Here is a 26,801-nt window from a genome sequence, read left to right as displayed (position 1 = left end):
ACCCCAGCCGCGACCCGGCTGCGGTGAGTCAGCGGCCCCGCCGCGCCCCCTCGCTCACTTCCTCCACACCTTCCCCGGGAGGGTGGGGGGCGGAGAGGGGTGGGGCCCGGCCTCAGAAGCGCGGTCTGGAGAACCCCGGACGTGCCCAAGTGTTACTTAAAGGTGGAAATTGATGAGATCCCTTGCTTAACCAGAGGGCCTCCCCGTCCCGCCCCCCCCCACACACACACACAAAAAAAAACTGAGCAGAAGTCCACGGAGAGAGTAGGACGCGAGAACCTGCACCCGCAGATCGCTACCTAAGAATTCAATGGTGGAGACAGCTAGAGATCAAAGAAAGGCCCCTTCTCCTCCACCACGCTTCCACCTCCAGCTCGGGGGTGAGGCCCAGGGTGCACCCCCACGCCACCAGGCTGGGGAAGGCGTGCAATTGCGGAAGCCGAAGGTTCCGCGTTGCCTTTTAAACGCTCTCCATCCCCCGCCTGGAGGTGTTCACGGCCCCTTTAAGGCGCGGGGCATTGTGGGCGCGGGGAGTGGAATTTTGGAACGAAATGTAGCAAAGAGAGTACAGTAGTAAGAGTAACCGCGTCGGTGCCGCCGGCCGAGGGGGTGCGCCGGAGAGGTCCGGACTCTACACCCCGCTTTCCATCACACGGGATCTCAGTCCATCAGAGCAGCGGAGGGCGGAGGCGCGCGAGGACCCGCCCCGGCCCGGTCCACGTTCTCCCCAGGAAGCTGGACTCTATGGGGCGGGACCCCGAGAGAGACTGAGCAGAACCTGGAGCCAGCCCCGCACCCTTGCACTTCCAATCAGGGGCGCCCCGGGAGCACTCCCCGCGGGCGCGCCGCCCGCCCTCCGCGCAGCCATGAGGTGAGCCCCGAACCCCCCAGCCCGGTTCCAGCCGGGCGCCGGCCCCGCGCCCCGCCTTTGTCCCCCTCCCCCTCGGCTCGTTCAGGGCTGGATTTAGGGGGGACACCGGGCTTCGGGCGTCCCAACTCTGAGCCGGTGCCTCCGGGAGCGATCTGTAAATATCGACACCCCCTTTCTCCGCACTACTCCCCAAAGGCTTGAGGCGGCGCCGGCTGAGGTTCTCCTGATGGCTTTCAGGTTTAGGGGCGCTCTCGGGACTCAGAACCTGAAGACTTTTGGGGGAGCACCTCCGAGTTGGCAGATAGGTAGAAGCATCCGGTGTAAGCGGGGCTCAGAGTTACCGCCCCAAACTCCAGTCCAGGTCTTGGGGAGGTAGTGGGAGGCTGGCTTGAGAAGCCGAGCTCTGAAACTCTGAGCCTCTCGGGTAGTGGTCTTCGGACCCCTGCGTCTGGGGCGCTGGATGGGTGTCCCAGAGCGGGACCGCGGTCCTTAACTTCGGGGGTACTTCTTGCTGCCTCTACATTTGGGGGACACGGAGGTTCTCCGGTGGAGAGGGGTTTTGCGAATCTGATCCACACAGGGCCTGGAGGGTCTGGATGGGACTCCTCTCCCCCTAGGTACCCAGGCTGGGTCCCAGGGCCCGGGAGCACTCCAGGCCCGGGGCGACTCCCGGGCCAGAGGGCGGCTCTGGACCGCCCCCCCAACCTGGTGGCCCGGGAGGGAGGGGGCGCGGCAGCTGGGGGAGGGGGGCCTTTGTCTTCCTGACTCACCTGTCGAGACAGCTGGTGTGGGGGGCGGGCCCCCGAGTGAGCTTTGTGGGCCAGCTGCTTTCCCCACATCACGGCCCCTCCCCCTGGGCTCAGTGTCGCCCGGTGTCACCCCCCCCCCTTCCCCAAGCCGTGGGATTGGAGGAGGGGGCGCTGGAAAGCGTCAAGGTCACAGCCTTCTCCCTCAGGGACCCAGGCTTACCAGCTCCTTCCAGCTCTCTTCTCAGGAATTTAATCCCGGGGGTGAGGGGGACCTAGGGATCTTTTTTTTTTGTTTGGTTTGGTTTTAATTAATGTCTCCCCTGGACCTGCCCTGAACTCCTGGGCTCACCTGAGGGCGGGGCTGGGCCGGCAGAGGCCTCCCCTCAGCGTCCCCCCGCCCCCCATAATCTCTCCCTTGGGGCTACATCTTGACAATACTATCTCCCTTCCTCCACTTCGGCAGGCACTTCCTGCCCCAAAGCCCCTGGCTAGAGGAGGAGTCTCTTGAGGACAGTTTGGGCTTAACCCCGTGCGCACGTCCTCCGCTCCGGCCCTCTGACATCAGGGTGACATTCCTCTCCAGGACCCTGAGCGGGGACCCCTCCCTCCCTCCCGCGTCCGTCCCTTGGCATGTGGGAGTGTTGGGATCTGGAGCTGGAAGGGGGGACCTCGAGACACCCTGAAGACTTCCTGCCTGCCCTTCCCTCCCCCCTGGGAGTGCTGTCCCCCGAAAGGGGGTCAGTTCCTCCACCCCCCCCCTCCCCACTCTCCTCTCCTGCTGCCCCCAGCCCTGCCCCTCCCCCACCCGTTTCCGGTCCCAGGCCCGGTGGAAGGCGGATGGCGGATGTCCGAGTTAGTGCCGCCTCACTCGCTGAGACCGTAAAAGGGCAGGAGCAACGTCCAGGCCGGCCCCCTGCACCCTCACCCCCAGCCCCGGGTCCTCCTGCAGCCCGCCCCTCGACTGGCTGTGACCCGGCACAGACCTCCCTCCCCTGAGGGTGGCCACAAGTGGACCTGGTCCCCCACCCTCTTAAGAGAGGGTCTCCCTTGTCCTTGGCCACTTGCTGGGCTGTGTTACTTTAATCCTAGGACGGCTAGGATTAAGAGAGAGAGAGACTCATCCCCTTTTCCCAGCTGGGTAAACTGAGGCCCTGAAGCCGAGGAGCCTGGGTCCGGGGCCCTCAGAGGTTCCTGTGTTGGGGAATGGGAAGGACTGGTTTGTCTGGGGACAGCCCTGGGGCAGTGGGAAAGGAGTTAGTTGAGATGGAAAATTACAAGATATGGTTCTTTTTCTCCCAGTTTGACAAATATTTGCCGAGTGTCTGCTGCATCCGGGAGCTGGGAAGGCAGAGGAGGGGTCAGAGGTCTGAAGGCCTTGGGCAGACAGCGTTCTGAAAGCACTTGGGTTCATTCCTTTCCTCTTGCAGTAATAACAGAAGCAGCGACTGTTACTTTATTTTGAAATGACGAGGCCGGTTCAGTCACACATCTTTGTGCCAGGCGCCGTAATACGGGTCTGATTCCCTTTAAACCTCCACCACAGTTAAGCATGATGCTAGTCCAAGCTTGTGTCCTGGTCTTGCTCCCATTTTACAGGTAGTAAAACTGAGCCACAGAGACATTGAGGAAATGGCCTGTTAAAGTTTAACAGTTTGGGAGTACAGTGTGGTGACTCATGCTTGTAACGGTAGCACTTGGAGCTACCACTTGGAGGCCAGCTTGGGCTACTGAGTCCCTGTCCCAAAAATAAATCTATAAAGTCAAACAGTTTGGAGGTTGTAACGTTTGAACTTGTGCCCAGGACTGTTTAACAGTGGTGTTATGGAAAAAGAAAAAAAGAACCATTTGTGGTGAGGGGTGTTTTGTTTTTGTACAAATAACACATTCACTATTAAAAAAACATTTCCCCCCAAAGTCATTCTCTGCTACATAGCAAGTTTGCGGCCAGCCTGGGCTACAGAGTAAGTTCTAGCTCAGCCTGGGCTACACTGAGCCTGTTTCAGTAAGCCAACCCGCCTAAGGGAGCACCTTTGCCTTCCTGTTCACTTAGGAGAAACTGAGGCCCACCGGATGGGGTAAAATGAACCCCCCAAAACTCCATAGACAGAACTTGACCTGTCTGCAAGCCTGCTTCAGGATGAGGGTGTGTGTGTGTGTGTGTGTGTGTGTGTGTGTGTGTGTGTGTGTGTGGAGTTTCATGGTGTGCCTGCTTCAGGATGAGTGTGTGTGTGTGTGTGTGTGTGTGTGGTTTCATGGTGTGCCTGCTTCAGGATGAGGGTGTGTGTGTGTGTGTGTGTGTGTGTGTAGTTTCATGGTGTGCCTGCTTCAGGATGAAAGTGTGTGTGTGTGTGTGTGTGTGTGTGTGTGTGTGTGTGTGTATGGAGTTTCATGGTGTGCCTGCTTCAGGATGAGTGTGTGTGTGTGTGTGTGTGTGTGTGTGTGTGTGGTTTCATGGTGTGCCTGCTTCAGGATGAGGGTGTGTGTGTGTGTGTGTGTGTATGTGTGTGTGTGTGAAGTGTCAATGGTGCAAGGAGCTGGTGAGGTAAGGCTTGGGGGTTGCGGGCAGCGAAGGGAAGGGCCAGACTCAATGAGGAAGGTGCCTGAGCTGGCTGGGTCCCCTCCGTGCCCTCCCTCTTAGGACTCCCACTGCCGGGGTGGGGGTGTCAGCTGCAGGGTTGTGGGTTCAGGCCTCTGTTCTCCTTCAGCAGACTCAGTGAGTGGGGGAATCCCAGGCTGGAGACTGGGGCTCCAGAAGTGAAGCGACACTGAGGGAGGGTGGGTGTGGAACTGGCCGCCTAGGGAGAAAAGAGACCCTCAAGAAATGGGGGTCACTCACCCTGCCACCCCATCCCTGCCGAGGTCCTGGCTGTGGAATTTTCGGTTATTTTTCTTTCCTTAGGAAAAAAAAGGTTGTTAGTTTTTGCATTTATTTATTTTGGTGAGGATGGGCGTGTGTGAGGGGTGTGGAGTTCAGAAGACAGCTATGGGAGTCGGGTCTCCCCTGTCCGCCGTGTGGGTTCTGGGGATCCAGCTCAGGTTGTCGGGGTCACATGCGTGTCCCTCCTGTGGGGATTTTCCATTTCAGCCCCTTTTGGGACAGTTGACACAAGGTCTCACCATGTAGCCCAGGCTGGCTTCAAGCCTACAGAGATCCATCCTGCCGCTTTGCCTCCCAAGTACAAGATCACGGGCATATGTTCTCTAGCCTGGGATACTCAGCCCTCTTTTATTTCCTCTGCTGAAACATCGGGTCCCCAAGGATCCCAAGAACCTAGCATGGTGCTCAGCGCTCAGGAGGACTCAGCAGTTGTAAAGAGCAGACTCAACAGTAGCCGCTGACATTTGAGGGTCAATGCCGCCGCCGTTCCGGGCTCTGGGCTCCAGTTTCCACCCGCAGCACTCAGTGAACTGATGATCTAGACTGAGGCCTAGCCTCTGACGGATGCTGAAGCGCAGGCACAGAGAGGTGGAGACGCTTGGCAGAGATCACACAGCGCACGCGCGCGCGGGGAGGCTCCCATTTGAACCGAGTGTGCCTCGAGTCCTTAACCTCACTGAAAGATGAGGAAACAGTGGGGCTGATATTTCTAAAAAAGGCAGAGTATGAAGGGGTGTGACCAGTGTGGCTCAAAGGGGCGCTGCGTTAAAAAAAGGTGGTGGCTGACACAGGCAGCTTCTCAGGAGGGCCAGGAGGGAAAAACACTTCCAAGTTCTCACGCTTTTGACCCGGATTACTCTTTTTTAACCTTTTCTTTTCTGTTTTGAGGATTTTTTAAAAATCATTTAGTGTGGGGTTGGGGATTTAGCTCAGTGGTAGGCCCTGGGTTCGGTCCTCAGCTATGAAAAGAAAAATCATCTAGTTTGACTTCAGGTGTGTGATGGTCAGAAGACAGCTTGTGGGAGTCCGTTCTCGCTTCCGCCAGTGTGTTTCCGGGATCGAACTCGAGGCCTGAGGCTTGGAGGCAAGCCCCGTGGATCTCCAGCCCTAGCCGGGCATTTATTTGAGGCCAGGTCGCACTGTGTAGCACCCGGCTGGCCTCGAACTTGAGATTTCCCCCTTGCCTCTGCCCCCTGAGTGCTAGGACGATGATGGGCTCCGGCCCCATCCAGCTGAGGCCAGTTCTGGGTTTTGTTTTATCTTGAGCTTAAGTTACAAGGGTGTCTCCACAGACTGTGGAGCAGGAAGGACGGCTGAGGTGTGCAGATGAGGCGGAGGGCTTGTGGAAAGGGAGGACATCTAGGCGGAGCGGGGATGTGCAAGCGGAGAGGGGATACAGCCGTGAGAACGGGCGACCTCACCAGCCTTGGGGCCACGGCGGCGGACAGGGCTTTGGAGGACCGGGACACTCTGAGATTGGGTCTTAACAGAGTCCTTCTCTAAAGGGTGGGACCGAGCTCAGGCAGCCAGCAGTGTCCTCTCTGGACCAGGGGACCGACCGGAGCCAGGGCAGACAGGGCAGGACCACCTGGGAGGCCAAAGTGCACCGGGGCGGGGCAGTGATACCCTGGGCATCTGGCCAGAGTCTGCCCTGGGTGTGGGCGGCAGGTGTGGGTGAGGCTTTAACCCTGCCCTGCCCAGGGTGCCCGAGCCAGAAACGGTCCCTGAAGCTATGCCTGTTTCCAGTGATGCCTGATGTGTGGGTAGAACCCACAGCTCTGTGGTTAGGACTGGGACCCGGGAGCCATCTGGCTTAGGAGCCTGCCTGTGCCGCGGCGGGGCTGTGTGACTGTGGGTGGGATACTCCACCTCTCTGGGCCCTCTGCGCTGCACCCTGGAAGAATAGCATCCACCCTGAAGGGTTGCAGTGGGAGCCGAGTGAGGGGCTTGGGAAGGCTGGAGGCATGAGCCCAGCCTTTTCATAGAGGGGCAACGTACATGCAAAGTTGGGGTACCGGGCTCGGTCTGCAGTGCAGGGGCCTGCCTGCCGAGGGGCATTCCCCACTGACCTCTCACTGCATAGCGACACACCCCAGACCCCAGCCCAGCCATTGTGGGGTACAGTTTCTCTCCCCTGGAAACCACAAACTTCTTCTTTTCAGGAAAAAGCCTAGTGGGGGGTGGGGTGCGCTCCCCCCACTTCCCCTGTCTGGTGGGGGGTGGGGCCTAAGCTCCCCCCACTTCCCCTGTCTGTGTGTGTGACCTTGGCCAAGTTACTTCCTGTCTGGAGCCTTAGTGCCTGCCCTGGAGGAGAACTGGACCTTCCAGGAGGGCAGGTTTGGGGTGGGGGGAGAGGGTCTTGTGTGATGGAGATGTTCAGGGTACCCTAGTACTGACAGTACTGAGGACTCAGTACTGACTGGTTGAGTACATGGTGCTGACATTGACCAAGCACTCAGTACCCCAGTGCTTGCTGAGTGACAGAGTGCTCAGTGTATACTAGGTACTGTGCCCAGTCCTTTTAAGTAATTAGACTCGTTCCTACCTCTCGAGGCCTTTGGGAGGGAGGGAGGGAGGGAGGGCCCATCATGTCTTCCCTAAGCGACCATGTGGAAGACATGGGCTTCGGCGGCTGCGGCGGTGGGGGGGTCAGAGCTAGGTCAGTGGTGTCCCACTCCCAAATCTGGGCTGCGTCTTGCCCTGTCAGCCAGCCAGTGGCTCTCCTCAGCTCTGTCTGGCCCCCGGGCTGGGCCGGCTGCTCAGCGGCGAGGTGTTCCTGCCAGCACAGGTCTGTCCCCGGCACTGGAACACACTGGTGGCAGGGAGATCTGTCTGGGACACCGCTGTGTCTCCATCCCCAGCCACAGGGCGTGACTGCAGCCAGGAATGTGAGCCAAATGGCTGTGTGTGTGTGTGCCCCGGGGAACCAGAAGGACCAGGTGGCCAGTAAAAGCAGCCTCTGGGGAAGCTCACCGGGGTCCTGGAATCTTTCCTCACACCTTCCTGCCCTCCGACCTCAGCTTCCTCATCTGACCTGAGCCCAGAGCAGAGGCGCAGAGGCGGGGTTGGAGACGTGGTAGGGACCGGGAAACTGAGGCCAGCCCGGGGCTGTTCCTACCTCACTTCTTGGCTGTCTGCTAGTCCCGGCATCTCTGCCTTTTCTACTCAGCTTGTACTCACTTTGGATTAAGGCTGTAGAGGCTGAGCCCAGGACCCCGAGGTCCTCAGCTCCAGCCTTCTGAGCCCTCCCTACCTTATCTTTCTTTCTGCCTCTTCCTGTGTGCAGCCTGCCTGTTCATCTCTTCCCCACAGTGCGCTCATCTGTCAGTCTGCATCTTTTTTTTAAAAAATAGTGCTGCGGAGCCGGGTGGTGGTGGTGGTGGCGGCGGTGGCGCACGCGTTTAATCCCAGCACTGGGAGGCAGAGGCAGGCAGATCTTTCTGAGTTCGAGGCCAGCCTGGTCTATATCCAGGAAAGGCGCAAAACTACACAGATAAACCCTGTCTCGAAAAACCAAAAAAAAAAAAAAAAAAAAGTACTGTGGATTCAACCAAGGGCCTTGAGCAAGCAGGGCAAGCTTGAGTATTCTACCACGGAGCCACACCCCAGCCCCTCACTGGGGGATTCTAGGCAGGGGCTCTACCACTGAGCCACACCCCAGCCCCTCACTGGGGGATTCTAGGCAGGGGCTCTACCACTGAGCCACACCCCAGCCCCTCACTGGGGGATTCTAGGCAGGGGCTCTACCACTGGGCCACACCCCAGCCCCTCACGGGGCGGGGGAGGGGGGGACCTATGTGCAATCAGTTTTCTGCTTCTACTGTATGGGTCCAGGAGATTGTGCTTGGATCATCAGTTTGGTGTCCGGCACCTTTTTTTTTTTCTTTCTGGTCCATGCTTTGTTCTCCCTTTTCTAATATCTTCTTGCTATATGTCACCCTCTCCTGGTGTCCCGCTCCGTGCGGGCCCCTGGGGAGGATGTCTGAATCCTCCCCATCTCTCTGTCTCCCGCTGTGTGTTCTCCCTCCCTCCCGTTCTGGTCAGACCCACATGGAGAGTGTGACGGGCCCCTCTGCTCTCTCTCCTCGCAGCGAAACGGTCATCTGTTCTAGCCGGGCTACCGTGATGGTGTACGATGACAGCAATAAGCGTTGGCTCCCGGCTGGCACCGGTCCCCAGGCCTTCAGCCGAGTCCAGATCTACCACAACCCCACCGCCAACTCCTTCCGAGTCGTTGGCCGCAAGATGCAGCCGGACCAGCAGGTGCGGGCTCGCTCCCTCCGTCCTCCGGCCCTTGTCTTCTTGCCGCCCAGCGCTGGTCCCCCTTTACCTGCCCGCTCCCTTTTGTAGGTGGTTATCAACTGTGCCATCATCCGGGGTGTTAAGTACAACCAGGCCACTCCCGTCTTCCATCAGTGGCGCGATGCCCGCCAGGTCTGGGGCCTCAACTTCGGCAGCAAGGAGGATGCAGCCCAGTTCGCAGCCGGCATGGCCAGCGCCCTGGAGGCCTTGGAAGGTTAGATGGGCGGGTGGGACGGGGTCCGTGCACTTGGGAGACTGAGGCAGAAGGATTGTAACAAGTCCCGGGCCAGCCTGGATGACATAGCCCCGTCACGAATAAACAAGTCAGTAAAATCAGACTGGGAACAGCGATCTCTAGGTCGAGAGCTCACCCAGCATGCATGAAGCTCCGAGTTCAGTCCCCGGCACTGCATAAACTAGGCCTGGTGCCGCATGCCAGTGCTTGGCAGGTGGAGGATGATGAGATTGAGGCTATCCTCAGCTACACAGCAAGGTTGAGACCAGCCTGAGCTACATAAGACTATCTTTTAAAAAAAGTGTGTGTGTGTGTGTGTGTGTGTGTGTGTGTGCACATATGTGTGCATGCACATGCTGGGGGTCTGGAGAGATGGTTCGGTGCTTACGAGCATTTACTGCTCTTCCAGAGGACCTGGGTTTGATTCTCAGCACCCACGTGGTGAGTGGCTCACAGTCCCTAAGGTCTGACATCTTCTGGCCTTTGTGGGGACTAGGCACACATGTGGTTCACAGACATGTATGTGTAGGCAAAGCACCCATACACTTAATTCTTTTTAAATGGGGTTTGGGGTGAGTGCTGGGAAGCCTGAAGCTGCCATCCTGCGCTTGGAGGCTTGGGTCTACCTGTCTGTAAGTCAGCTAACCCATGGACATCATGGAAAACTCCCGTGACAATTGTCCGTGCCCGGTGTGTGCCGAGGTGTGATCGCATGTTCCCTGTGACCATGTGCTGGACCAAGATGTCTGTCTGTCCAGCCTCCACCATTCTCCCTGTGTTGGTCATGGTGGCACATCCTTGTAATATGAGCCTTTGAGGTGAGGCGGATGGAGAGTCCTGGGCCAGCCTGGGCTACATAGCCAGATTTGGTGTAAAACAAAGTCCACAGGGAGCATGCTGTGGCGAAGGGTCGGTGGTACAGGCTTGCCCAGTGTGTGCCAGATCCTGGGTACCATCCCAGTTCACCGTGTGCTGTTTCTACTTCTTTAAAGTTTTTATTTTTTTTAAAGATTATTTATTATGTATACAATGTTCTTTCTGTATGTTTGCCTGCAGATAAGAAGAGGGCACCAGATCTCATTACAGATGGTTGTGCACTGCCATGTGGTTGCTGGGAATTGAACTCAGGACCTCTGGAAGAGCAACCAGTGCTCTTAACCTCTGAGCCATCTCTCCAGCCCCTCTTTAAAGTTTTTAAATTGCATTGATCCATTTAGTGTGTGCACCCTGGGCTCTGGTTGTGTGGAAGAGAGGGGCAGCGGGTGGGAGTTTGCCGTCCTTCCACCGTGTGGGCCAGGAACCGAACTCGGGTCTCCAGGGCCAGCAGCAGCTGCCTTACCCCCCAGGAGTCGGCTTTCCTATTCATTTCTTTGTTTTGAGACAGGGCTTCTCTACATAGCCCTAGCTGGCTTGGAACTCACAGAGATCCCCCTGCCTCTGCCTCCCTAGTGCTGGGGTTAAAGGTGTGTGCTACTGTGCCTGGTTACATGGTATTTCTTACTTTTTCAAATTATTCAACTCACGGGACAGGGGTGGTAGTGATGTGATATATGGGGTCTAGTACTGGGAACAGGACTCCTTTTATTTATTTTTTTTAAGTTCCCTAATGAGGCCAAGACTGTCATTTTTTTTTTTTTTTTTTTTTTGAGTTGGTGGAGACTGAACGAGGGGCCCTGTGCTCTACCACTGAGCCACACCCCAGCCCCTCACTGGGGGATTCTAGGCAGGGGCTCCACCACTGAGCCAAGCCCCAGTCCCTCACTGGGGGATTCTAGGCAGGGGCTCTACCACTGAGCCACACCCCAGTCCCTCACTGGGGGGTTCTAGGCAGGGGCTCTACCACTGAGCCACACCCCCAGCCCCTCACTGGGGGATTCTAGGCAGGGGCTCTACCACTGAGCCACACCCCAGCCCCTCACTGGGGGGACTCTAGGCAGGGGCTCTACCACTGAGCCACACCCCAGCCCCTCACTGGGGGATTCTAGGCAGGGGCTCTACCACTGAGCCACACCCCCAGCCCCTCACTGGGGGGACTCTAGGCAGGGGCTCTACCACTGAGCCACACCCCCAGCCCCTCACTGGGGGATTCTAGGCAGGGGCTCTACCACTGAGCCACACCCCCAGCCCCTCACTGGGGGATTCTAGGCAGGGGCTCTACCACTGAGCCACACCCCAGCCCCTCACTGGGGGATTCTAGGCAGGGGCTCTACCACTGAGCCACACCCCCAGCCCCTCACTGGAGGATTCTAGGCAGGGGCTCTACCACTGAGCCACACCCCCAGCCCCTCACTGGGGGATTCTAGGCAGGTGCTCTACCACTGAGCCACACCCCCAGCCCCCTCGACGGCACTTTCAAGGTTGTGTCCTAGGTAGCTGTTCTGCTTTTTGTAGGTTGACTGAGGTGTTGGCATTGCAGGGCCTTGTCAGTACTAATGGAATGGCTCGCCCATTGTGTGTGCATGGAGAAATGTAATGAGAGGCGCAGGCCTGTGTGCGTTCCCTCGGGGCTGGAAAAGTGATTGTTCCTGCAGATTTCCAGCCTGCATGGCCTAGAGACTAGTGACACTTCTGTGTCCCAGCAGCACCCACCTCGCCACACCTCAGGCCCAGGAGGCTGCTGCTTGCTGTCTTTCCTGTGTGCTGCCCCCTATGGAGGGATGTTAGGGTCTCTCGTTCAGTGGGATGACATCATCCTGAGGGGAGGGGAGACTGAGGAGGGGAGAGCTCCCACATTCTCACTGTGTTTTCCCTTCACCTTCCAGGAGGTGGCCCTCCCCTGGCCCCAGCACCCCCTGCCTGGTCTGCACAGAATGGCCCCTCCCCAGAGGACCAGGAACAACAGAAAAGGTGGGGACCCTCCCTCCCTTTAGGGTGGTCTGTAGCTCCCAGAGTTCAGAGCCCTGCCAGGTTTCACCTTCTGGAAAGGTCCAAGGTCCAAGGGTCTGGAAGCAAACAGCATTCAGACACCACTCCCCAAGCTCCCGGAGTTCAAGAAATGTACTGCAAGGCTGGACCTGGCAGGGCAGCCCACACCTGTCTGTCATCAGTACACAGGATGCAGAGGCAGGAGGATTGATGAGAGTTTGAGGCTAGCCTGGGCTACAGAGTGAATTCCAGGCTGCCTTCGAAATCAGTATGAGACCTTGTTATAGTAAAATAACCCCTTGCTGGATTTGTTGGAGCATACCTTCAATTCCAAACATTCAATGAAAGGTAGAGGCGGGCACATCTGCAAGTCCGAATCCACCCTGGTCTACAGAGTAAGTTCCAGGCCAGCCGAGGCGACACAGTGAGACCTTGTCTCAATAGAGAAAAAAAAGAAAACCACCCCAAGGATCTGATAAGAGAATGCACCATTCCAGCGCCCCGGATTCCGCACCCGGGTTCCACAGCTTTCTGAGACCCTTGGCTACTTTATAATCAGCTACGTGTGGCAGTTGAGAAGCAGGCTTCCGCCCAGCCCCCATGGGTGCCTCCTGCCCCTGGTTCTCACCCCTCCTTCCCTGGGCCCTTTGAAGGCAGATGTAGGAGGGAGCCGCTGGCCTCGCTGGTGACCTCTGAGGGAGGAACCAGAGGCTTCTGGCCCCGTGGCTTGGTCTGGGTACTGAAGGCAGCTTCCTTTCCCGTGTACAGGCAGCCTGAGCACATGGAGCGCCGGGTCTCTAACGCAGGTAATGGCTCCACCTCCGCGTCACGGGGACCTCCCCGGTGGACCAGGTTGGGCAGGCCGGACAAAGAAGAAGGCTTCTCTCTCAGTAATAACATTCTCTGTGTGTTTATTGCAGGAGGTCCACCTGCTCCCCCAGCGGGAGGTCCACCTCCCCCTCCAGGACCTCCCCCTCCTCCGGGTCCCCCTCCACCCCCGGGCCTTCCCCCATCAGGGGTATCTGCGGCAGGTCACGGAGCAGGGGGAGCCCCGCCCCCTGCACCCCCTCTCCCTACAGCACAGGGCCCCAGTGGTGGGGGTTCCGGGGCCCCAGGCCTGGCTGCTGCCATTGCTGGAGCCAAACTCAGGAAAGTGAGCAAGGTGAGTGTCTGGGAGGTGAAGCCCTGAGGGGACAATGGGAGGTGGTCAGAGTCCCCCAAAGGTGTCACAAGAGGCCTGGGAGGTCACCTGGCCTGCCTTTAAAGCCACCTCCCCTTTTTCATTCCTTCAGCAGGAGGAGGCCTCTGGGGGGCCCTTGGCCCCCAAAGCTGAGAGTCGAAGCACTGGCGGGGGGCTTATGGAAGAGATGAACGCCATGCTGGCCCGGAGGTGAGCATGGGGCCCTCAGGAGTCAGCCACAGGGCAGTTTGGGGGCCAGGCTTTGGGAGTGCCCATGGCGCCCCGCATGGGGCCTCTCAGCCCCGAGTGCTGGGGTGCCAGCCCTGCCTGATGGTGACAGCCATGTCTGGGACACAGTGCTGGAGACTGTCGTCCTCTGAGGTGGCTCACGGACTGCAACATGTCCTGACTCTCAGTGTTAGGACCCCAGGCGATTCCACTTGAATGTTCTGGAAACAGATTCTTAAGAACCTCAGCTTGCTGATGTTGAAACCTGCTCACCCTTACAGTTCTTATGATTTCCGGAGGTGGGGATTATGGGGGACCCTTCCAAATTCTAGAGGAACAATCTCTAAGCTGGATATTTTTATACAAAATTTAAGTTTATGTTCATTCATCGCATGTATGAGTTTGCCCTTGGCACCTGGGAGGAGTCCTTTCTCTCCTTCACGGTGTGGGTTCTGGGAATTGAACTCGGGCTGTCGGGCTTGGCGGCAAGCACCCTTACTCACTGAAACATCTCACTGGCCCTAAACTGGATTTTTGTGGGTGGTGTTGCTGTTCCCAGCCCTGGCTGGGCTGGAACTTGAAATGATTCTCCTGCCTCTGCCTCAATGCTGGGATCACAGGCTTGTGCCATGCTGTTCTTATCTACTTTTGTTTTCTAAGACACTATGTAGATTAGGCTAGCTTTGATATCACAGAGATATGTCTGCCTCTTTAAAAAAAAAGAAAAAATTATTACATTTATTCTGTCTGTCTGTGTGTGTGTGTGTGTGTGTGTGTGTGTGTGTGTGTTTATATGTGTGGGCACATATTTGGAGATTAGAGGATAATCTGCAGGATTTAGTTCTCTACTTTCAACTACATGGGTCCTTGGGATTGAATCGGGTGATCTGGCTTGGTGGCAAGCACCTCTGTCCGCTGAGCCGCCTCGCAGGCCCCTTCTTTAACTTCTCGGATTATTCTGGATTGGGCAGTGGGAGGGGTGCTGCTGAGTGGCGGACCGTGAACTGTAGCTTGTTCTTGCTTGCCCCTCTGCAGAAGGAAAGCCACACAGGTTGGGGAGAAGCCCCCCAAAGACGACTCAGCCAGTGTAAGTCGGGGGCTCTTCCTGCTCTATAGTCCTTAATATGTACCCCAGGGCAGGGAGGAGGTGTGGCAGGCTTGGTCTGGCTTTGGACCTGGAGGAGGAACATTGGCATGGAAAGGGTGGTTTATGATACTTTTATTTACCGCCAGCAGGAGGAACCAGAGGCCCGAGTCCCCGCCCAGAGTGGTGAGTGACAGCCCTATGTAGCCATAGAAACTACAAATCCCAGGATGCATTGTTCTTGCTTTGAAAGCACACTTGCATGGGAAACCTGTGAAAATAATTCTGGGGATTGTGGTTTTCTAAAATAGTTCTTTGACCCGGTGGGTTGGGTGGCGGTATATTTTGGTGAGGGGCAGCGCTTGTCTCCATCTTTCTGATCTGTTGATTCCCCCATCTACCCAGAATCTGTGCGGAGACCCTGGGAGAAGAACAGCACAACCTTGCCAAGGTAGACCATCAGTATTGGGAATCCACCCCTCAAAAGTGTTGAACTTTTCTCTTGTCCAAGAGGGAATACAGTGTAACCTCTGGACCAGGAAAAGGGGGTGCAGCGCCCCTCCCTAACCTCATCCCTGTTCCACACCAACCCTTCCAGGATGAAGTCATCATCTTCTGTGACTACCTCCGAGGCCCACCCCTCCACCCCCAGCTCCAGTGATGACTCTGACTTGGAGAGGGTGAAGCAGGTACCCTGGGGCAGCAGTTGTCATGGTGCCCAGAGTGACAGACCTGGGTCCTGAATGGTTCCAGAGAAGGCTTAGAAAGCCCAGTCTCCTAGTGTGGGAAAGGGAGATGGTGGGCGGGGTCCGGGAGGGCGGCGCCTAAACAGGCCGTGCCATCTGTCACTCGTGCCTGCTGAGTACGCACAGTGCTCACTCAGCTCAGTGGCTCCCGCTATCCGTCTCTAGTCAGAGTTGGCAGGAGACTGCGCATTTGGCAAGCTTCTTACTGGATGCGCTCCAGCTTCTGCTGGCCCCAAAGATCTGGAATTCTTCTATAGAACATCCCCATCATTTTGTGACCTTGGCAGTTGAGTCAAAGGATGAGGGTGAGAAAGGTTGTTGAACCGGCTTCCTCTGTCTTCTCAGTCAAAGAGGAAGGAAGAAGGGGAACTTTGTCAGCAGAAGAGTGCCTAGGGAGGGGCTGGGGTGTGGTTCAGAGGAAGAGCCCCTGCCTAGAATCCCCCAGTGAGGGGCTGGGGGTGTGGCTCAGTGGTGGAGCCCCTGCCTAGAATCCCCCAGTGAGGGGCTGGGGTGTGGCTCAGTGGTAGAGCACCTGCCTAGAATCCCCCAGTGAGGGGCTGGGGTATGGCTCAGTGGTGGAGCCCCTGCCTAGAGTCCCCAGTGAGGGGCTGGGGTGTGGCTCAGCAGTAGTATGCTTAGGTAGCATTTAAGATGCCCTAGGATCCATCCCTGTCCCAGCAATAAAGTGGGCCGTTATGATGGCTCAGCAGATAAAGGTGCTGTGCCAGTCTTGACAACCTGAGTTCCATCCGCGGAACCTCCTCAGTGGAGGTTCCGCGCATGCATATACGGGTACAAGCAAACACAAAAAATTTGTTAAAGAACTTGAGGAAAGTTGAAGTAAGAGAGGAGGTCACTGCTTCTGCGAGTGCAGGTCCCCTGTTGATTGTTTCTCAGGAGCTTCTGGAAGAGGTGCGGAAGGAGCTGCAGAAGATGAAAGAGGAAATAATCGAAGGTGAGGCGCCTCTGTTCTAACGTGGCATTTCCCAGGGCCTGGTGTCCGCGGAGGAGCCTGCCTTGGAAGGGGAGGGGCAGAGACTGGCCTGAATTCTTCCTCCTCCTTCCTTCCAGCCTTTGTCCAGGAGCTGAGGAAGCGGGGTTCGCCTTGACCACGGGGACCCAGAAGACCCATTTCTCCTTCTGCGCTTCCCCCCTGGCGCCTGCTTCCCCGCCTCAACTTGACCGCACACCAGAAGGCTACACCAGGCGTTCTCCACCACTGTCTCCCACTCCGAAGACCCCAGAGGGTGTGGCTTCCTGGTGCCACGGCCACACCCATGCTGGCTGCTGATTGGCTAAGGAGGTCCCGCCCCTTTGTTCCCTTTGGTCCTTCCCCTCTGCCATCCCCTTGGGGCTGGTTCCTCTGCTGGGGATGTACCGGTAACCCACAGTGAGGAAGGAAGGAGGGATCTCACCTTCCCTTGTTCTGGATTCACTTTAACGCTTTAATGCCTTGGATTTTTTTTTTTAAGGAAGAAAAAATATATATATATATATTTGGGTTTTGGGGGGAAGGGAAATTTTTTTTCTCTTTGGTTTTGATAAAATGGGGTGTGGGAGTTTTTAAATGCTATAGCCCCAGGCTTATCCCATTGGAGGCAGCTATGTAAGAGGGGAGGTATCCCAGCAGGTGGGGGGGATTCCCCTCACCCGAGGAACACCGCCCCCGTTGCCTTGGCTCCTCCCTCTTTTCTATGAGGAATTAAGATTCTTTAACGTTTTTGGAACCTCAGTTTTGTGGTTTTTTTTATTTGGGTTAGGATTTCAGGGTCCAGACCATTTTTGCCCTCTGGGAAGATGAAGTCAGGGGAAGGAGAAGAGGAAAAATAGGTCCTCCGACTTCCACACCTTAGCTTCGTGGACACGGGCCCTCGCTGAATAAATCTGCGGTTTTTATAAATGTGAAGGTCTCTGGAGTGACTTGGAAGAGGGGGGTTCCTGCCAGCTGGGGGAACCCCTGCAAGGATGCCACGGCCCCCCGCCTCCCGCTCCCCCTGTCCCGTCGTCCGCACTCCTGGTTCTGCCCTTCCCCTCGGTGGTCCTCCAGCCGGCCTCCTCCATCCTGGTGTTGGGGCGGTGTGTCCCCTAAGTCTTACGGCTGAACTCTGGGAAAGGTCTCAGAAGATGACGGCCTCCCCCGCCCAAGTCCTCTCCTAATGACACTTCTGCCCACTCAGCACATGATGGTTTGAGACACACTCTTTAACCTGGGGCTCCTTTAATTATAAAACATTTAAAATATTTAAAAAAAAAATAGAAGTCAGAGCTCATAGGCCACCCCTCTGTGGCCCAGTGGGTTAGTAAACGAGTGGCTAAGGGAGTGAATCGGTCTTCTGGGATGTTCCATTTGGTCAGAGGTGAGGCTGTCTGCCTTATTTTAAGTGGCTTTTGCCTGGAAGACCAAAGGTGTGTGTGTGGGGGGTCCCTGAGAATGCTGTGAAACGTGGGTGGTGGTGGCGGACAGAGGTTAGGGGTACAGGTGGTTCCTTACAGAATCCAGTAAAGAGACTATAGGGGGTGGAAATGAGGGCTGAGTGGAGACAGGGGAATGGGACTGAGATAGAATGGCTCATTTTTGGTTAGAACCAACTTCCTCCTGAGACATGATGAGGAAGAGGCACCCGGCCAGCTTGTGGACAGCACCTGGACTAGAGGAGGGTCCACCAAGGAGAGAATGCCGGACAGGCACCTCGGACTAAAGGCAGGAGGAGCCAGAGTGACCGTGCAGACCTGGCCTCTTTTCCTTAAAAGTGAGGTAGACGGAAGGAGGTAGGGTCGGACTCCAGGGCAGGGAGTGTTCCAGTGTGCTGGGCCAGTGCCCTAGGCGAGGGCTTCTTAGGTGGCTGTGCCCTCCCTTTCCAAGTACGGTATCCGAGTGCTGGTGCCCAAGGCTGGGAATCTGGGGGCGTCCCTGGCATGCCCCACCAGTGGGTGAGAGACCCCCGTGGAAAGGAGCACTCACACCACTCCCGGCCTAGGACCCCTCTGCCCCGAGACCAGGGCATGCCAGCTGGCCCAGGTCGGGGATGGGCCCATGCAGAGAGGCCAGGCACACAAGGCCAGACAGCAGTCCACGTCCTCCGAGGTCAGAGTCTAGCGGTCTCTACAAGGAGGCTTTGGGAGGCTGGGGCTCAGGCTCAGGCTCAGGCTCCTGGCGCTCCGTGCAGATCTGGCCTTTGAACTCCTCCAGCTCCGCCCGCAGCTCGGCCCTCAGCTGGTCCAGCTCGCTCCTCTGCACCACCGCCTGCATCTGCACCTGCAGCTCGTCCACCACGTGCTCCAGGCGGTCCAAGTCGTCCCTCAGCGACAGCAGGGAGGCCACGCGCTCCCCTTCCTTGCGGCGCCTCAGTGACTGCTGGCGCCAGAACTCCAGCAGCAGGCAGCTGCCGGCGCAGCCGAAGATGATGGCCTCGCCCAGCAGGTTCGCGCCCAGCTCGGCCGCGGCCACCTCGTTCAGTGGCTTGATGGACTCAGCGTGGAAGCCCATGATGCTCATCTTGGTCCGCATCTCTGCCCAGTGGTACACTGCAGGGGAGAGAGGGGTCAGGGTTTGCTGTGGCCTGGGATGCTCCTTGTCCCCTGTAAGCACCAGCCCCTGCTCCGTGTCTTGAGGATCAGAGCCAAAATCGCCTGCGTAGAGGACAGGCACCCAGTCCGCACACTTAGAATAAGGACTTATCTGGCCTGGGGGGGACCCGAGGACGTGGTTTTAAAATGGTCCAGGGGCTGGGAATGTGACTCAGTCGGTAGAACGCTGGCCTAGCAGGCGAGATCCCACACTTAAAATCCCCGGCACCACCTGGAACCGAGTTTGATGGCCTAGGCCTATAATCCCAGCCCCTCGGAGGCAGAGCCAGGAGGATCTCTGTGAGTTCGAGGCTAGCTTGGTCTACAGAGTGAGTTCCAGGACAGGCACCAAAACTACACAGAGAAGCCCTGTCTCGAACCCCCCCCCCAAAAAAAAAAAAAAAAGATTCAAGGTCATCTTTGGAAACTGGCCCGAACAACATGAGAGGCCCCTCCAGTAGACAGGTCATGGTGCTTCAGGAGGCCATGATCTTGGCACTCAGGGGAATGAAACAAGAGGCCATTCTGGGCTAGAGGTAGACTCTGGTGTCAAACACCCCCCCCCCAAAAAAAAAACAACAACACACAACCAAAAATTGAATAAAATAACATCCAAAGTCAGCAACAGTTTGGTGGTGGGTCAGGGTGCCTGCCATGTAAGCCCAGTGACCGGAGTTCTATCCCCAGAACCTGAAGAAGCCCACTCCAGAGTTACCCCCTGAGCTACACACCACACACACACACACACACACACACACACTCACACACACACACACCATACATACACACACACACACACTCACACACACACACATACACACCACACACATACACACCACACACACATACACACACACATACACACATACACACGTGTACACACACACACACACGTGTACACACACATACACACGTGTACACACGTGTACATACACATACACACATACCACACACATACACAACACATACACACATACCACACACAAATTAAATTTTTAAAAAATATCCAGAAGGTCTTGGAAAGAGGGTATGAGTGATAATGCTAACCTGGCTGGGGGGTGAGAAATTTCCAGTCTGGTAACAACTGCAGGGGTAGAGTCACAAGGAGGTCCCATGGTACAAGACCCCCAAAACATTCATATACATAAAACAAAAATAAATTAATCGCCAGGCAGTGGTGGTGCACGCCTTTAATCCCAGCACTCGGGAGGCAGAGGCAGGCGGATCTCTGTGAGTTCAAGACCACCTGGTCTACAGAGCGAGATCCAGGACAGCCAGGGCTACACAGAGAAACCCTGTCTTGAAAAAACAACAAAACAAACAAAAACTAAACTGTGTCTTCAAGTAAATTTTGGGAGGATCCCCTACTCACCGTGGTATGCTTGTGCATACTGGGTGTGCGTGACTAAAGCCATGCATTATGGGGCCAGGGAGATGGCTCTCACACTGCTCCTGCTCGGGATCTGAGTGCAGCTTCTAGCTCACTACTGCCTGTCACTCCAGGGGACCTGACGCCCTCCTCTGGCCTCCATGGCACCCCAACACACATGGCACACACAGATACACGCTCATAAACACAAATAAGAAATAAAATATTTAAAAATTAAATTATACATTATGGGACAGTGTATGCTTGGCATAAAAGTGACTGTGACCTAATTGATCAACCAGAGGAAGAGAACTGCCCACAGTGCACCCTTAGCAACCAAATCCCTCTTGGACCCCGTAAAAGGAAGCCCTGGAAAATAACTGGGCCCCCTGAGTGCTCCCCACCCAGGGCAGCTGCTGATCTTGACCGAGCGTCCTCCCTAGCCTGTACCAGTGCTCTGCTCTGTAAGTTAGGTTTGTTCTCACAATCCCGCCTAAGCCCTTATTGTCAATTGTTTAGTGTGTGTATGTGTGTGTGTGCGTGTGTGTGTGTGTGTGTGTGTGTGTGTGTGCGCGCGCGTGTGTGTGTGTGTGTGTGTGTGTGTGTGTGTGTGTGTGTGTGCACGCCAGTGTTAGAGTGTGTGTGTGTGTGTATGCCTGTGTGTGTATGTTGAGACAAGGCCTCGCCTTGTGGCCAGGAACTCACAGACATCCACCTGCCTCTGCCTCTCCAATGCTGGAGGACTGCAGATGAACCCCATGCAGGCTTCGTGAGCACGAAGCAAGCTCTCACCCACTGGAGCTGCTGCCCTGGTTCTCGGTGTCTCTGAAGCTTTTGTTTTCCCTCAAATGCTGTTTTCAGTCAGTCACGGACACACCGGCTGTCCCCAAGGCTGCAGGCTGTCTTCCCGTGAAGTCTTCACACCACCCCACCCCGGACACACCGGCGGTCCCCAAGGCTGCAGGCTGTCTTCCCGTGAAGTCTTCACACCACCCCGCCCCTCTTTTTTCAGTTCCCCGCCCTGCTTAAGCCAGGGTCTTGCTATGTAGATAGAGACCCTCCTGCCTCTACCTCCCAACGCTGTGATTGAAGGCATTCTCTACCATCCCTGGCTGGATTCCATCTTCTATTTGAAAACTGTTTCTCTCTTTGGACCTGGAAATCTCTCTTTTATGTGCAGTCAAGAATGTAAAGATAAGCTGGGCATGGTGGCACATGCTTTTTAATCCCTGCACTCAGGAGGCAGAGGCAGGTGGATCTTTGTGAGTTTGAGGTCAACCTGGTCTACAAAGAGAGTTCCAGGACAGCCAGGCTTGAAAGAAAAGATTACCCACACGGAGGCCTGACTTTTGCTCTGAGATCTGGAGATGAGCTTTAGGACTCTGGAATGTCTGGTCTCATTAGTCTGTCTTTGGGCAATTTGGATTTAGATTTGGAGTATATCCCTAAGTATCATCTCCAAAAGGGTGTTTGGGGTTTTGAATCCTTCTTTCTTGGGTTTTCTGAGTTTTGTTTTTCTGAGACAGGGTCTCTTTATATAGCCCTGGATGGCCTAGATCTTACAATGTAGACCAGGCTGGTCTCAAATTCAGAGATCTTTGTGCCTCTGCTTCCTGACTGCTGAACTAAAGGCTTGCACCACCTCGTCCAATTTCATCTTAATTTTGTTTGGTTTTTTGAGACAGGGTTTCTCTGTGTAACCCTGGCTGTCCTGGAACTCATTCTGTAGTCCAGGCTGGCCTTGAACTCAGAAATCTGCCTGCCTCTGCCTCCTGAGTTCTGGGAATAAAGATGTTTGCCACAACCCTGCTTTCGTTTTAATTTTTTAATTATTTTATTTATTGTATTGTGTGATTATGTGGATACCAAGGCATACTTGTGGATGTCAGAGGACAATTTATGGAAGTTGGAGCTCTCCTTCCATTGTGGGGGTCCCAGGAACTGAACTCAGGTCCCTAGGCTTGGCCACACGGCATTGGGGTCACCTTGTTAGCCATAAGTCCACCTTTTGATGTTGCTGCTGGAAATCTGAATCCAGGTTCCCATGTTTAGCAGGAGGTCCAGTGAGCCATCTTCACAGGCTTTTCTTTAAAGATAGGGTTTTACCCTGTAGCCCAGGCGGGCCCCAGACTCATAGCACGTCTCTCATCTCAGCCTCCCAAGGGCTGGGGTTACAGCTATGAATGAGCCAGCATGCCCAGATCTTAGCTCCTATTTCGACAGACTCTCACCTAGCACAGGCTGGACTCAAGCTCACTCTGTGGCTGATAATGACTTTGATGCTATCCTTGCATATCTGAAATACTTTTCCCTACCTCTATGGTGAAACAGACCCGGAAGACTTGCTCAATCCTCAGGGTTTAAGTGCTGATTGCATTGGTGATGGACCAGTCTGTGCTCCACAGGGTAGCTGAGGGACTTCTGTCCGTCTCCCTGCCTCCGCCCCTCTATCTTCTGTCTGAATTCTCTCTTCCATCCTGGGAACTTTTCTTTTATGTACAGTCAAAGATTAGCCTCGGAACAGAGGCCTGGCCTTTGCCCTGGGATCCTGAGAGATAATCTTTAAAGGTCTTTGGAATGTCCAGCCCATTAAACTGTCCTGAGGCACTGGCCACACACACTAGTTGTTTCTGCTAGTGATAGAATTTCTGTTTTCCCTCATTTGCACATTTTTCTTCGTGTGTGTGTGTGTGTGTGTGTGTGTGTGTGTGTGTGTGTGTGCTTATGTGCTCATGTGATTGCAGGCAGGCACCACCATACCTGGCTTCTCTTTTATTTCACTTGTCTTTACTCTGAATTCATTATCAGCATGTGTGTGTGTGCGTCAAATGAGTCACTTTGAGAAGGTGGCAGTCAGAGGACTTTTGGGAATTGGTTCTCTTCTTCCACCGTGAGTTAACCTGTTGAACCATCTCGTCAGCCTCCACTTGGTCCTGTTTACCTCTGACATTGTGTGTGTGTGTGTGTGTGTGTGTGTGTGTATATGTGTGTGTGGGTGTGCAGTGCTTCTGTCCCACAGCACTCGTGTGGAGGTCGGAGGACAAGCTGCAGGAGTCCGTTCTCCCCTTTAACCCTGTGCAACCCAGGGACTGACGTCAGGTCTCAGGCTTGGCGACAGGCACCTCTATCCTCAGAGGCATTTTGTCCTCCCTCATTGTTTTAAGACAGAGTCTTGCAAGTATGTAGTCCAGGCTATCCTCCTGCCTCAGCTTCACACACTGGAGTTCAAGGTATGCACTACTGCAGCTAGCCAGAGTTTCTTTTTTCCTTTTTTTAGTTTTCTCTGTGTAGCCCTGGCTGTCCTGGAACTCATTCTTTTTTTTTTTTTTTTTTTTTTTCTTTTTTTGGTTTTTCTAGACAAGGTTTCTCTGTGTAGCTTTGCGCCTTTCCTGGAACTCACTGTCTAGCCCAGGCTGGCCTCGAACTCACAGAGATCCACCTGACTCTGCCTCCCAAGTGCTGGGATTAAAGGCGTGCACCACCACTGCCTGGCTGGAACTCACTCTGTAGACCAGGCTAGCCTCAAACTCGGAGATCCGCCTGTCTCTGGAGTGCTGGGATTAAAGGTGTGCGCCACCACCACCTGGCTCAGCTTGAGTTTTCAACCATAGCTCGTGATTATAACTGACCTCTTCACGCCGACCACATAAACTCTATAATGTCTGGTGACTCTTACTATGGTTCCTTGGGCAATAGCAGGTCCCAGGCTCCATCCTGAGGGTCCCGCTCCCTGCCCTGGAGGGATGTCGCAGAGAGGCCCAGAAGAATCTGAAGAAAACAGGCCTGGGAACTCTGGACGCGCAGAGGAGTTCAGGAGCATTAGCTCCCACAGGAGGCTTTGCAGCTTCCGAGTCACCTCACCTGCCCTGTCAAGAGGCCTCAGCGGCGGCCAGTGAACAGGAGTGTTTCTCGGGGTTTGCTGGCCCCTCTGTAGACCCATCTAGCTCATCAGTGACAGGGTCCACCCGAGCAGGCCTAACAGGGAACTGGAGTTTGACTCTGTAACCTGAGGTCACCAAATCAGCTGTTGGCTCCCTGCTCCTCCCTTACAAAGGGTTGTTGTTTTCTTTTAGAGTCAGGCTCTCTCTCACCAGGTACACTGGCCGGCTTTTTTTCTTTTTGTTTTTTTCCAAGACAAGGTTTTTCAGTCTAGCCCTGGCTGTCCTGGAACTCGCTCTGTAGACGAGGCTGGCCTCGAACTCACAGAGATCCGCGTTCCTCTGCTTCCCGAGTGCTGGGATTAAAGGCGTGTGTCACCACCACCTGGCCCTGGCTGGCTTTGAATTTGGCACCCTCTTGCCTTGGCCTCCTGAGTGCTGGAATTATCGGGGTTTGCCACTACACCTGGCTATATGGGCTCCCCTTTATGAAATCCAGTCAGGTAGAAAGCAGTGAGCACTTTTCATTTTAATTAGACTTTAGACAGATCCGACATACGAACCCAGACTCCTCCGCTGTGGCTGCTCACACCTGTGCAGAGCTCAGATATGGTCATACCTGGAGCTCCGAGTTGCCCTGGCTTTGGCAGAGTCAGGCTTTTGCTGTGTTTCCCAGGCTGTTGGGGACTCCCAGGCTCCGGTGGCCCTGCCATCTGTTCCCGAGTGACTGAGCGTGCAGGCACACCCACCCAAGCTTGCTAGTTTTTATTTTTATTTTTTTTATTTTTAATTTTTGGTTTTTCGAGACAGGGTTTCTCTGTGTAGCTTTGTGCCTTTCCTGGGGCTCACTTGGTAGATTAAAGTTGTGCGCCACCACACCTGGCTTTATATAATTCTTTTATATATATATTTATTTGTTGTAGAATATTCCTTTATATTGTGTGAAGACGTGTCACTCTGGTTTAATAAAAAGCTGACAGCTTATAGCTAGGCAGGATTTCTAGGCACAAAGGGCACTGGGAAGTAGAAAGGCGGAGAAGCCAGGACGCAGAGCAAGCAGCATGGGCATTACACAGTAGAGGTAACTGTGCCATGTGAAAGAACACAGATCAGTAGAAATGGGTTCATTTAAGTTATAAGAGCTAGCTAACAACAAGCCTAAGCTAAGGCCGAACTTCCACAATTAGCAATAAGTCTGTGTCATGATTTGGGAGCTGGCTGGTGGAACAAAGACTCACTACGTTCATTTATCATCTTATGTGTGTGAATGACTGCTTGTGCATCTGTGTACCACGGGTATGCCTGAGGAGGGTACTGATCTCCTGGAACTGAGTTAGGAATGGCTGTGAAACACTGTGTGCGTGTTGGGAATTGAACTTGACTTCTCAGTAAGAACAAGAGCTCTTAATTGCTGAGCCATCTCTCCAGGCCAATATAGTTTAGCTTTATGAACTGGATTATCACAAAACAGGACACAGGAGGAAGTACTGCTGGGTGATGACTTCACTGAACTGTCATTCCAGAGACATGTGTGCAACATCACACACAATGTCATTATATACACACACGTGCCCCGAATTACACAACACTGATCTGCATACAGAGAGAACCGAATTATTACACAATTACACGTGTTCTTGATTGATTACAGCAACTCTTTTGTTTTGTTTTTGAGACAGGGTTTCTCTACATAGCCCTGGCTGTCCTGGAACTATGTAGATCGGGCCAACCTAGAACTCACAGAGACCCAACAGCCTCTGCCTCCCAGTACAGGGATTAAAGGCGTGCGCCACCACGCTCAGCTCCTGTGAGACCAGAGGCCTTTGTGTGCCCTTGCTGTGTGGAGTCAGCCAACCTCTTCTCTGAGGGGCAGTGGTAACTGTTTTCAGCTCGGAGTCTCAGATACTCAAACTCTGCTAAGGTGGCCAGCAACAATGTACAAATGAATTCACATGGCTGTTTTAATAAACCTTTATTGACTGATTTGACGCAGGGGCCTGGTCTGCCAGGCCTTGCAGTTGTGACCGTTTGTTCTTACCCGAGTTTCCCTATGGAGTTCTCCACCTTGAACACGAGGTACCTCCAGAGTGTTTGGATGACAGGTATATGCAGTTTATGCAGTGCTGGGATCTGAATCCAGGGCTTCAGGCATGCCCGACAAAAACTGTGCCCACAGCACCATCTCCCCAGCTCTTTGCTCCTGCACTGGAGTGCCAGCTCCATGGTGCTGATGCTAGCCTTTGTCTTGCTCCTGGCTGATCCGGACATAGTAGCTGCTCAGTGAACATGTGTCCAGTTGGTGGGTAATGGCACCCCAGCTGCTAGGCAGGCTTTTCCTGTCAGTCTGCCCACAGCGCTCACAGAGGCCAGCCAAGGGATGGCCTTGGGGCCAGGGCAACTGGCTGAAGCTTGTATGAGAGCCGTTCTCCTCTGGGGTGGCTCTCCAACATCTTGGTCCCTCCAATAGGAGCTTGTCCACCAATGAAACCAACAAAGGGGCAGCAGGGCCTGCCAGGGATGGACAGGCAGTGCCCAACAGGCTGTGAGCTGGTGTGGAGGGGGTTCTGTGAGTCACTGGGGGGAGGAGTCGGGGTCCAGCCCAGCCCCGTCTCCCCACATAACCAGGATGGCACAGAGAGCACTGAGGACAGTGTGTGCAGCTGTTCCCCACTGGGCTGTAAATCCATGAGGCTGGGGCTGCAGCTGACCAGGGCTCCACTGGGAACCCAGCATGGCACAGAACAGGGCTGGGCACACGGTGGGCAACTCCGTGATCTTCCTCAAACGGCAGAATAAACAGAGGGCAGCTTTTCTGGTTAATATGGACTTTTTTTTTTTTTTTTTTTTTT

General features: G+C 54.9%; 2 protein-coding genes across 5 annotated transcripts in view; one reads left to right on the top strand and one right to left on the bottom strand.

The window, feature by feature from the left end:
- The first annotated feature begins 442 nt into the window (after positions 1-442).
- Vasp (vasodilator stimulated phosphoprotein) lies at positions 443-17,038 on the top strand. Of its 4 annotated transcripts, XR_013051457.1 has the most exons (14): positions 523-871; positions 8,590-8,761; positions 8,849-9,014; positions 11,798-11,882; positions 12,669-12,706; positions 12,821-13,062; positions 13,196-13,290; positions 14,344-14,395; positions 14,545-14,578; positions 14,798-14,843; positions 14,991-15,081; positions 16,036-16,093; positions 16,210-16,441; positions 16,899-17,038. XR_013051457.1 is itself a non-coding variant. In XM_006993749.3 (13 exons), the coding sequence occupies exons 1-13, from the start codon at positions 867-869 to the stop codon at positions 16,245-16,247; spliced, it is 1,125 nt and encodes a 374-aa protein (XP_006993811.1). In that variant the 5' UTR covers positions 443-866; the 3' UTR covers positions 16,248-17,038. The 4 variants fall into 4 exon arrangements, 3 of the variants coding, with proteins under 3 accessions (XP_006993811.1, XP_076428835.1, XP_015842746.1); XM_006993749.3 differs by having other exon boundaries at positions 443-871; positions 13,193-13,290; positions 16,210-17,038; XM_076572720.1 differs by having other exon boundaries at positions 532-871; positions 13,193-13,290; positions 14,542-14,578; positions 16,210-17,038.
- The window catches only part of Opa3 (outer mitochondrial membrane lipid metabolism regulator OPA3), a 27,844-nt gene continuing 17,887 nt past the window's right edge, over positions 16,845-26,801 (bottom strand). Inside the window, exon 2 of the mRNA XM_015987262.3 lies at positions 16,845-18,663. Within this exon, the coding sequence (XP_015842748.1) occupies positions 18,242-18,663 (422 nt within the window). The 3' untranslated portion in view covers positions 16,845-18,241. The remainder of the gene's footprint in view (positions 18,664-26,801) is intronic.

This window comes from Peromyscus maniculatus, chromosome 1, assembly GCF_049852395.1.
Source record: "Peromyscus maniculatus bairdii isolate BWxNUB_F1_BW_parent chromosome 1, HU_Pman_BW_mat_3.1, whole genome shotgun sequence".
In the NCBI taxonomy this organism is placed as follows: Eukaryota; Metazoa; Chordata; class Mammalia; order Rodentia; family Cricetidae; genus Peromyscus; species Peromyscus maniculatus.
The sequence above is the reverse complement of the archived record's forward strand: the minus strand, read 5'-3'. Positions and strand labels throughout refer to the sequence as shown.